The 12,050-nt window shown below is 52.8% G+C and overlaps 1 protein-coding gene across 1 annotated transcript in view; it reads left to right on the top strand.

The window, feature by feature from the left end:
* The window catches only part of DCPS (decapping enzyme, scavenger), a 34,173-nt gene that overhangs the window by 19,287 nt on the left and 2,836 nt on the right, over positions 1 to 12,050 (top strand). Inside the window, exons 3-4 of the mRNA XM_081122453.1 lie at positions 2,539 to 2,684; positions 7,252 to 7,365. Coding sequence (XP_080978579.1) covers positions 2,539 to 2,684; positions 7,252 to 7,365 — 260 coding nt within the window. The remainder of the gene's footprint in view (positions 1 to 2,538; positions 2,685 to 7,251; positions 7,366 to 12,050) is intronic.

Raw genomic sequence — 12,050 nt, 5'->3', positions numbered from 1 at the left:
GGGGCAGTCTTTGACAAGCCTTGGCAGACACAGGCATGCTCCGAGGCCCAGCCACTTTCTGATCTGGAGCAGCCAGGGAGCCCCAGACTGTGAGCACAGGCTGCGTGTCCATTGCCAAGAGGGCTAGGCTGCTCTCCAACATCAGTTCTGCCTTTGTCCCCCGCCCATCTCCCCCGTGCTGTGGCTCGTGGTTTTCCTCCCCATGGCCTAGCCCAGGAAACTGGAATAATCGTGAACCTAAGAATGAGAGCTGGCACTGGAGGAGCACTTTTCTGTTGGGGGAAGGGGCGCTTTTTAAATGTTCCCCATCTCCTGCTCGCTGACTCCTCACAACAGCCCCGGGTTACACAGCTGCCAAGTGCAGAGCTAGGGTTTGAACCCAAGCTGATTGCTGCTGGAATCTCTGTTTTCTCCACCAGCTGCACTGCAGGTAGCCCAGGATTTCCCAGGAGTCCACTGCCAGGGCACAGCGTGCCATTCAACCTATTTCAGGCAGCCTCCTGCCTCCTGAGATCTTGGTGTGCTGATCTCTGGCCTGTGATCCTGGGCTGTTAGAGGTGGTGGGAGTGAGAATTAAAGAACAACTTTTGCTGCTGCCTCCCTTTCATGGTCCAAGCAGAGATACCCAGGAAGCAGGGTGGTATTTACTGAGCATCCCAGTGGGCCAGATGACACATGTTGTTTAATGTTAGCGACAGCTCTGTGAACAGGTTTTATGAGCATCCTCTAACTGGCGAGGAAACTGAGACTCTGAGAGGTTGAATAACATGCCCAGCCAGATCACATGGCCAGTAAGTGGGGAGTCATGCGTCAGCTCAGGTCCCATATCTGCGTCATACTTCTTTGGCTTCTGGAGCTGACAGAATAGGGGCCTTTGATCCTCACCAGAGGTCAAGTGCTTGGCATAACACCTGTGGACGCCTCCCTGAGGCTGTTGGAAGACAATCTTAAGTTTTCAGTAGGTGTCAAAAGAGCACCGGCTTTAGGGAAAGAAGACCGGGTTCCCGCTTGCCTCTGCCACACCTCGCCCGCCCGCAGTGTGAAGTCAGATAAGTTTCAATTGCCATCAACGCGTTCACCTACCCGTAAAATGGGGATGAAAATCCCCGGTGTCCTCAGACCTCACAGGAAGTGTAGATTGGTGGTTCTTAGGTGGGTCTTGATGTGTGCAGGCGAGCGTGAGAATTTGCTGGAGGGCTCAACCTGCAGGGCTCCTCTGGGTTTCCCTGGATGGCACATCTGAGCCTAGAGTAAGGGGTCAGGAAGGTCATGGGTTTTTTGAGAAACATCCCACTGATCTTAAACCTCGTTTTTCTTTCCTGTCCCTAATATCTTTGTTGAAGCACCATATACACTGAGTAAATGTTAGAGTAGTGCTAACAGTTGTAGCAGAGGTTATTAGAAATAGAGAAAGCGACTTAACCAAAACAAGGCTGTATTTGACCAGGACCCTGGCCTAGAGTCTGTTTAGGAAAACTACACAATTTCCTTCTTGGGAAAACAGTCGTTCTCAGCTATGGCATTTTTATCTGGGGACATTTGGCAACGACTGGAGACATGCTTGGTTGTCACAAGTGGAGAGGGGGTTTTACTAGCATTCTGGTGGGAGCCTGCAAGGCTGCTAAACACCCTGCAGTGCACAGATAGCCCACAACAGAAAGATAGATAGGCCAGCGATGGTGGTATCAAGGCTGAGAAGCTGTGGATTAAAGGGAGGTGGCTCAGCTGGTTGGAGCGTCATCCTGTACACCAGAAGGTCACAGGTTTGATTCCTGGTCAGGGCACATGGGGAAGCAGCTGATCAGTGTATCTCTCACATCAGTGTCTGTCTGTCTCTCTCCTCCTAAAAAAAAAAAACCAACACAAAAACCCCCACAAAACAAACAAACAAACCAATTAAAAAACGGCCATCACTCACAGAGTAAACATTTACTATGTCAGACATTGTCCTAAGTGCTTTATAGGCATTAGCTCATTTAATCCTCTCAATCCTGTGACACAAGAGCTATTATCCTCAGGTGGCAATGGGGAAGCAGGGGCCATGGGAGAGGTTGAACAACCGGACCAGTGTCCGGGTCCTGAGGAAGGAGCAGGAGAGCCAGGACTTGAATTCAATCAGGCTCCAGGGCCAGGGCCTTTAACCACTGTGCCCTCCTGCACTGCTTGGCACTAAGAGGGCTGCTTGGCTTTAAAGTAGATTTTCAGCTTCAGGTCCAGAAACTCACATACCTGGGAATTTGGTGTCTGAGCAGAGCCTGCAACGTTTCATTTCTGTGCCTAGAAAACAAAGGGGAAGGACAAGGGGTAAGGTGGTGAGTTTCCCAGATTCCGAGTACAGCCCAGCTTATGAATTTAGTGGCACAAGGCAGCTTGTGGGAATGGATCATGGGTGACTAGAACCTCAGCCTTCCCTGCCTTTGTCAGGGAATCAGAGGCGGGGCAGAGGTCATCTCCTTTCTGTGGTGGGGACCTGAGTATGGCAGGACTGTGCAGAGAATCGACCTAACTCTGCAGGCCGGTCACATTGTGTCATTGCAGATGTAAAGACAACTGTGGTTTACCCAGCCACAGAGAAGCACCTGCAGAAGTACTTGCGCCAGGACCTCCACCTGGTGAGAGAGACAGGAGGCGACTACAAGAATGTCACCTTACCCTACCTGGAGTCCCAGAGCCTCAGCATCCAGGTGACGTGGACTGGCCCAGAGGGGTCACATAGCATGCTGTCCCAGTCAGTGGCTAGTGCATCTTTCTCCAGCATCTGTCAGAGCCTTACCAGGAGCCAGCACTGCTCTGCAACATAGCCTGTGGGGTTGTGGCTGAGAGCACAGTGGCTCCCTGTCTTCACACCACCTTCATGGAGCTTCCTACCTCACCAGGAATCAGATAGTACACAAGCATATAAATGACCGCATGAGATGCGACATCATGAGTGCTGTGGAGAAAACTCAGCAAGAAAGGGACATAAACAGTCCTTCAGTGAGGTGGCCACTGTTTTACAGAGGATAGTCATTGATAAGGGACTTGACTCTGGTCCTGGGCATGTCCCCGAGGCTCCCTGGGGTCTCAAAGCAACCTAGTCCATTAGAGAATCTGTATCTACCCTACAGTAGCTCTGGTCAGTCTTAGAGTGGCTGTGCCCTCGCCAGGTATCTGTGAATCGGCAAAGACTGATGCCTGATTAGGCCATCATAGTCCAGACTTTTATTCCCAGTTCTGCCTGCAGCAAACCTGCCTCCAGAAGTTGAATCTCAGAGTAAAACTTCCCCTTCGCTAGTCTCCCCTGCATTCATTCCATGGAGGGCAGGACCCTGTTGTCCCTGCGGGGCACAGTGCAGGCCTCTTCTCCCAGGGGCTATGTTTGGGGGTTGGCAGCATCTTGTGTCTTCAGCAACTGGACCAGATGCAAGGCCATTTAACTAAGATCCCCATTTCTCCTTGGCGTGGGCCTGGTGCCAACCAGCACTTCTGCCTGGAATTGGCCCCGGGTGAACGCTCGGTATTAAGTATGACAGATGAGTTGTTTTCTTGCCTGCTCTCTAGCTCCCACTGTCTCCATGTCTTGATCACTCACCCTTGTTTCTCTTGGAGCATTTCTCACTCACTCTCCCCAGGATTCAGGTGACAGTTGTGGAGGGTGTTCTAATATGGGAAACTCACAGCCATTTCTCTCAGACCCAAAAGAAGGGCGGGTGTTCTGGGTGTAGGGGCAGTGTGAGCTGAATGTCCTCAGGAAGAGGAAGGAAGGGGAGGCTGGCAGGCTGGGCGGAGGCCTGTCTCTTCACCATGGTTCCCTGTGCTGCATTTGCACAAGGTTCCTCTGTCTCAAGCGGGCTTGATTTTTTTTATCCTTTTAAGTCCCAGCACTTGCTCTGTCTTTTAAGTGGAAAAGAGATATATTACCATCTTCCTAGATAGCTTCTGCTGTCAGGATCCCAGAGGGATCTCCTGGAATATATGTTCTATGTACTGGTTGCATATCTATGGGATTCAAGAGAGGAAGCCCTTAATGTAGTCAGTGTGAGTCGTATATGTCCCTTTTTCATTCAGATCCTTTTGGAAAATAGTACAACAAAATTCACTACTCTGCCGACTTCTGTTTGACACGAGCACTTGTGTGTTCTTTCTTGGCTATTTCTAGCAAGTTTTCAAGTACTCAGCTTAACTGGCAACAGTCATCGAATTTACTGAGCATCTACTGTGTACCAGGCCCTGTGCTAGGCCCAGGAGGGTCACCAAGGTAAACCCTACAATGCCCCTGTTGTCTTATAGGAAGATAGATGTGTAGTCAGACAGTTGCCATATAATGAGATCAGTACTTGGTAGCTCAGTGGTGACACAGAGTGGGGGAGGTGGTGGCCAGCTCTGATAGTGGAGCAGGAAGACTGAAGCGCGGTGTGGGTCTGATGAGGCGGAGGCCGCAGGAAGGCGTCGGCAGCGATTGGAGGGGCCGGGCGTAGGAACTGGTAGGTGTGGAGAAGTGAGGAGCCTGGGATGGCGCCAGGCCTGGCCTGAGTGATAAGTGGACAGATGGGACTGTCAGCTGGGATGGGGGACAAGCACAGCAGCAAGGGTTTATGTGGAAGACAGTGAGTTCAGTGTGGGACTTGCTGAGACCTCATGAGGTGCCAGAAGCTGTTCCAAGCATTTTCTGTGCATCGCCTCAAAAAATCTTCACAGTAGCCCTTCAGTGATGGGAATTCTAAGCCAGGCGGTCTGGCCCGAGGGTCTGTGCTCTTAGCCGACTACCCTGTTTGGCTCCTCACATTCAGTACTTGTAACTTATAGTGAAAATGCCCCGGGGAAAATGCAGTGGGATATCTGGACTCAGAGCATGAGAGATCCTCAGGCTAAAAACCGATCCATGAGTCACCGGGTCAGGGCTCAGGCTAGCCAGGTTTGGGTTCTCATTCAGCCATCTCAGAGCAGCGTGACCCTGTCCTTCACTCTGGAAGCCCTGTTTCCTTATCTGGAAAGTGCAACCACAGTCCCGGTCAAAACTGAGAGAGGTGTCGTGTATCACGTGCCTGCTACTGTTTCCAGCACAGAAAAGGTGCCAGAGTGGCAGCTGCCATTGTGCACACACAGGTGACAGTTCTGCGGAACAGGACGGGATAGTCCAGAGCTGAGGCACCTGGAGGTGCGGCAGGTAAAGGGAGGCCAGAGGAGAGGGGCCAGCAGGCAGGTGAGCAGAAAAGCAGGAGCTTGAAGAGGGAGCAAGATGTCCCAAGGGTGGGGAGGGCGTCCGGAGGGAGTTACCAATGTCACTTACTGCTAGGAGGCCGTGCCAGGTGCATCCAGAGCCGCCCGTGCCCCCTCACAGGCCCACTGCCGTCAAGTGGCCGCCTACCAGCCTTGCTTTCAGAGGATGTCACTCCCCATTATGTAACCCCTGAGGTTTGTGTGAATTCTGTTCCCTGGGTCTCCTCCCCTTCTCAGCAGGGGTTCTGGCCCAAGACTTGATGTGGATTTAGGTCCCTCTCTCTCCCAGAGGCCTTTCCCACATGGTCTGGAGCATGGGCTCCGAGGCCCAGGCCCTGGGTTAGAATCGTGTGAACTTCCTTGCCTCTGCTTTTCCCTTACCTGCACGATGGGGCGCTCATGGCCCTGAGTTCCCAGGATTGCTGTGAGGACAATCCCTTGAGGCGCTGGAGCAGGGCCTGGCGCACAGTCAGACTTCACTCAACACCGCACACCTGCACGGTGTCGCCACTCCGTCCTCGCGCCGACCTCAGCCTTGCCCTGCCGTGAGCACCATCTCCTCTGCCCTTGTTCTCTCTTGTCCTTCCCCCAGTCGGGCTTGTAGCCTCCATCTACCACACTCAGTTCAGACCAGGCCGCTACAGTGAACAGCCTGAGATGCCCTTTTTGGAGTAGCTTTTATCTTCTGCCTCTCTTAGGCAGGAAAGGGGGGGAAGGGCCAAAGCTTCTTTCTGAGTCTTGTTTCTTAATTACCAGCTTAACAGTCAATATCCCCACAGGCAAGAGTTTTGGTCCCTTCACCCTCCAGACCCCCAGAAAGCAGTGCGGCCAGGCTTTTCTTGGAGAGTGTCACCTGTTTCCTTTGCATTGGGTGGACCACACGTGACCTGTCTGGGTCTTACCAGCGGGGCTAGGTGGCCTGTTGTTCCCAGCAGGTGCCCTCTGCTTCCTAACCCTCCATCTCAGATAGTGTCATTTGACCTTGGCCATGTTGGCCAAGAGCTGAGGAGAACCAAGGATGCGGACCCCAAACCAGCCCCCAGCCCCTGGCCTTTGCTGACACTGCTTGTGCCAGCATTTCTGGAAGTGGGCAGAGGAGCCCTCCACTGGTTGCTGGTGTCAGTGCCCTGGCCTCCGGTCTCACCCCCTCTGTGAGTGTGGAGGCCCTTTGTGACTGTGAGGCGGAGGGGGCAGTGTGAGCCCAACCACTGCCCTCTCTCTGGCTTTCCAGCAGGATTCTCTCCAGGATTCCTGGCAAGGGTTCACTGACCTGGAAAGAAGTCTCATTTGCAAAGGGTGCTCAGAGCTGGGGGGAAGTGGAGAAATGCTGAGGTCTGAGGGTTTGAACCCTGTGAGAGCAGGGCCTTAACCTCTGTGCAGGAGGTTTCTTTAGAGGCCATCAGGACCTTGATTGTAAACTGATGTCCTTGGGATCCACACAGTGCCCAAGGAAGTGCCCTGAAGGCTCAAGAGCTATGGGTCAAAGGGAGTGTGGGATGGCCGGAGCCCTGGGTTGACGAGAAAGCTGGCCTTCAGGTCTGCTTTGTTATGCAGGGGCCATATAGGCTGAGACTGCTGTGGCTCCATGTGGGCAGAGCTGCTCATCCCACCACTGAGAATCCCAGTGGGTAGGAAACCTACATATCTTAATTTCTAGAACTTGCAGAGGGAACCCCCAACCTGACCATTTGCTGTGGTCCTGAATAATGCAGGACGGGTCCTTGGAGACGTTCTCCCCGGTTCTGTGGGCAGGGGAGGGGGTAGCCACAGACCAGGCCTGTGTGGCCACAGCAGAGTGTGTGCACACTGCTGACCAGTGAGAGCCTGAAGAGCCAGTGCCGTCTGCATGGCAGGGTCCTTGTGGGGACCGAGTGTCATCGGTGGTAGGGGAGTGAGAGCAGATCCTGGGGGACATGGCAGCCTGCGTGTGGACCCCCTGAGCTCAGTGGCTGTCCTTCCTGGAGTGTCGAGTGAGCTTCCCTAGCCCAGTCTGGGGAGTCTCCCCACAGGCCGGTGACTGGGTAAGGGCCCCCCCTCTCCCTCTCCTTCCAGTGGGTGTACAACATTCTTGACAAGAAGGCTGAGGCCGACCGGATTGTCTTCGAGAACCCGGATCCTTCTGGCGGCTTTGTGCTCATCCCCGACCTCAAGTGGAACCAACAGCAGGTAAGAGATTTCCTGCTGGGTCTGCTGGGAGCGCCCCGCTCCAGGTTGTTGGCCCACCTCAGTCCTACCTGGAGCTGCCTTTCCCACACTGTCTCTCGTAACCAACGACGGGAGGTCTGCGCTCTGCATGCTGATGTGTAACTGTCAAACACAGACGTTTATGCTTCAGCGGGCCGTTTAAAGCCCGTTTTGTCTCCTCTGGTCCCCACCCCCACCCTGTGTGTGTATAGGGGGTGGTCAGGGAGATGAGGAGATGTTTGCATCACCACAGGGGCTGCTCCTTAACCAGCCAGTTGGCTTGGGTGGCCGCTCTCACTTTCTGGAGCCCTGTGGTGGCCTGTTAGCTTTTCTTTGTCTCCCTAGACACCAGCAGATCCAGACATGCCCATGGTCTGAAATAATGACAGGCAGCAATCATGATGAACAACCCGAGGTGTCCCCTGCTCTGCCTTGGTCACAGAGGAGGTTCCCTGGCAACCCCTCCTCCACCTGTGCCTCTCAGCTTTGTTTCCAGGTCTTCTGTGCCTGCTGCTTCCCACCTACTAAGGGGCAGTTCCCAGGCAAGCCACCTCCTCTCGCACAGTCCCTCCCAGTTCCCTGTTGCCTCTCTCTGTCTCTCCACCTTCTGTCCTCTCGTCCTCACTCCCTGCACCTGCCCACCACAAGTCACAATGCGCCATCACTCCTGGGTGGGCTTACGTGCCCTGGCAGTAAAGAACAGGAGAGCCCTGTCTTACAGGATGTGCTCTCCCTGGCCTCAGCCTGCAGTGGGTCGGGGGCCAGGAGAAGGCAGAGAAGCCAGAGGTGGAATCGCTGAGTAGGAAGTGGGGAGTAGACAAATAAATGTCCCCTTTCTCTAACTAGACTCTGAGTATTCCAGCTTGGGTTTCCGTTCTGCTTTTGGATGGGCCCTTCTGATTTTTGTGCTGCTCATGCAATCATGAGACAGACAGAGACGTCATTCTGGAGGCTAGGCCTTGTCCAACTCGTCCACCTCGCCTGGAACACCTGCCCTCTTCTTTCTTAGCTGTGGCCTGCTCCATGGGCCTTTGAGTCCTAACTGAGCTCACCTGCAGTTTACTTGGTTTTGATTTGGTGATTTCCAGACCTGCCATGCCTCTCCTTCACTGCCAAAAAGTGGGGGCTGAGAGCCTGTGGCTGGGGCACAGGGCCAACCCCGGGGCTCAGAGGCAGACAGGCTAGTGAGTGCCAGCTGTCTCTATGGGAGGCTTGTGGGGATTCCTGAACATGGCTCAGGGGTGGTAGGGAATAGGGAGTTTCCAGGAGCTGGAGCATTGCATGATTTGTTAGCACCAGGGAAGATCAAAGTGAGGGCTGTTGTAGTGGACAGAGGATGAGAGAGCAACTGCCCTCCTCCCCCTCCCTTGCAGCTAACACCACCTCAGGCGACCATGGAGGAGGCCAGACTGGCTCTGAGATGCTTTGGGAGCTGGGACAGGCCCTAGGGATGCTGGTGGCAGCTGTGGGCGATGCCTTTGTGCAAAGCCTGTCTGCCTCCCGGCAGCCTGCTCCTGGAGGTCCTGGATGGCAGGCTGGTCATGGGAGGTGGGGATGGGATAAGAGGAACTATTGACTCACAAGATCTGAGAAGACTGACAAGCTTGTGATTGCAGGGTTGGTGCTCTGAGGGCCGTGGAGGGACAACACAAGAGAAACTTGTGCGTCTTCATTCTAGAAGCCAAGGCACCGAGAACGCAAATGGGCGTCCTTTTGACCTTGTGCTGGCAGGCATCCTGCCTGGCCTGCCAGTGGAACTGCCCTTTCTCTGTTCCCTTTAAGACAAAAGGCTTCAGGAGCTGCGCTGGGCTTCCAGCCGCATGTCTGGACTTGTCCTCAACAGTTGAGAATGGACAAACTAAAATGTCAGACTTTCGACCTGGCTGGTGTGGCGCAGTTGGGTGAGCGTTGTCCTGTGTTCAGTGGTTCAATTCCCAGTCGGGGACAAGCCCAGGTTTATGGTTTGGTCCCTGGTTGGGGTACATGTGAGAGGCAACCGAGCTCGCTTTCCCTCTCTCTCTTTCCCTCTCTCTCTTCACCCCGCTCCCTCCCTCCCTCGCCTTCTCCCTTTCTCTCTCTAGATTTATTTTTTAAACAGTCCGACTTTCCTTGATGACAATATAGGTGCCATTGTTCTTAACCTTTGCTTAATTAGCACTTGTCTCTTGCCATATGTCATTGTCTCAAATCCTTGACCTATGAGAGAAAATACACCAAAACCGACAGTTTCCTGACAAGTAGCGTATCCAGCAGGGAGATGGGCCGGCTGGACGTCTCTTCTTTTCCTTACCCCAGGTGAGGGTAAAGGAGAGCTGTGCATGGCGTTTTCTTTGAGGAGGCTTTCTAGTCACTTGGAATCTCCTCCTGCTGCTATTTCTCCCAGGAGTGTACCTTTATATACTTTCTATATATAGGGTGTAACCCAAAAATGTATACACACTTTTTAAAAAATATATATATCTTTATTGATTTCAGAGAGAGGAAAGGAGAGGGAGAGAGAGAGATAGAAACATCAATGATGAGAGAGTCATTGATCGGCTGCCTCCTGCACGCCCCCGACTAGGGATGGAGCCCGCAACCCGGGCACATGCCCTGACCGGGAATCGAACCCCAGTTGCCTGGATCCTAGGCTGACGCTCAACCACTGAGCCACACCCGGCTGGGCAACACACTGAATAATTATAAAGACAGTATTTATTAAAATACATGTATTAAAATACACTTCATTTTCAAAATGTAATAGAAGTCAGCTGTGTATACATTTTGGGGGGACACTGTATTTATATAGCCCCTCAGCTGATGGCCCAGGATTAGAGCATCTCTGTCCATTACCCATCCGTCCATCCTATAGATATTTACCAAGTCCCTAATACTTGCTAGATCCTCTGTCTTCCTGGAGGTTATAAATCCCTTCCTCAGTTCTCTGAAGAGATCATCTGCATACTTTATTTGCTTATTTTTTGCAGATCTGGTTTGTACATGCACATAGTAAAAATGCAAATGGTACAAAGGTGTGCAGTAAAGTGAGTTCCTTCGCCCCACATTCCCCTTTCCCTTCCCCAGAAGAGAATTTCCTTGCCCTTCCAGAGGTAGTCTTCGCTTGTTGAATATGTAAGCATATATGCTTGTGTTTATATAGACACACATACACTTCCCTTGCACATGATTTAGGTCCTTTGCTCTAAGGTTCTCAGACTAGGAAACTCTCTTTAGGTCACTCCAGAGTTGGAGGGATGGCTCTCCAAAGCTTCAGCCAATCTCAACCTTAGCCCTTAGCCCTCACCAGGAAGCTGTCACATCCACTATCCTGCCTTGTAAAGAGAGAGTGATCATGTCTTATCCCAGAGTGATTGATGGGCCACCTTCTCGGGTTCCAATCTGAGACCCTCGCCTGCCCCTTGTCTAGTTTTTTTCAGATCATTTCTCTGGCCCGGAGGCCCTCTGGCTGCCTGCAGAAAATCTGGGGTGATGTCCTACATCACAGAGTGGCCTTCTGTTCCCTCCCTTACCCAGCCCACAAGCTGACACCAGCACTAGGGTTCATTCCTCATTCCCTGTCAGGGGAGCAGAGAGTGTAACTTAATGTCATGTTTGGATTTGTCAGCAGACATCCTCTAAAACAGATGCTACTGTGATTTGGGAGTCCTGTGATAGTGACACATGGAACAGCTGAGGATACCCAAGACACACACGCACACATCCCAGGTTTAAGCAGTTTTGTTTCCTGGCTTCTCCTTGGGCCTCTACCTAGTGAGAGAATGAATGTCCTGGACACGTCTTGAAAAGGGAGAGCACAGAGGGGCCTGTGGGCACAGCTGAGGCCTGGTCAGCACAGCTTGTCATCTGCGGGGAGGTCCCCTGGGTGCATCTGAAGCAGACCTGGGGCAGGGAGCCCAGATCCTTGAAACTCTGGCAGAGATGAATGGCTGTGGCAGGAAGGGACTGTGTTGGCAGGAAGAGTCACAGTTGGACATCAGGTACCATATGGAAAACCTCATTCTCACTTTTTAAATTGGGGCCCTTCAGGATTTGGTTGGGTCCCCAGATTGTCTCGTTGAAGAATCAGCAGCTCAGACACAGGGCTGAGTGCCACTGGAGCCTCCCCAGGCCTCACCCTCAGAGCCCCCGTGTCTGGGGCCTGCCTCACACATGGTTGTGATAACCAGCCAAGGCCAGGGTTTGAGCGAGCGGGGTGGGTGGAGATGCATTCTGGGCCAGAGGAGGAATTCGTCTCCTGTCCTGAGCAAGGTTTTGTTGACTCGGGCTCATTGCACTGTTGTGACCTCCAGGTTTAGGAATGATGCCTGTGGGCCCTGGGAGATGGGGGAAGAGAGGAAGGGTTAATTAAGGTTCTGGTGGTGCTCGTTGCCCAGCTGGGTACAGGCTCTCTTTCCATCCTTCATACCCCTTCACATGCCTTTGACTCCCAACAAATCGGGTTGTTGACTCCCCTTATGGCCTCCCTTTATGCTTTGCTGCCTCTGAGCCATTGCTTTCACTATTCCCTCTCCCTGAATGCTCTTCCTCTAAACCTACCTCTTCAAGACCCAGATCACCTGCCTTCTCTTCCAGGAAGCCTCTCTGGATGGCCTTAGCTAGATAGTCTTTCCTCCTTCCCTCTGTTCTTCCATCAGTTCAAGCCCAATAGTGGTTACTGTGTACATACG

The sequence above is a fragment of the Miniopterus schreibersii genome, assembly GCF_964146895.1.
Source record: "Miniopterus schreibersii genome assembly, chromosome: 20".
Lineage (NCBI taxonomy): Eukaryota > Metazoa > Chordata > Mammalia > Chiroptera > Miniopteridae > Miniopterus > Miniopterus schreibersii.
Note: the sequence above shows the minus strand (reverse complement) of the source record. Positions and strands in the feature narration are given on the sequence as shown.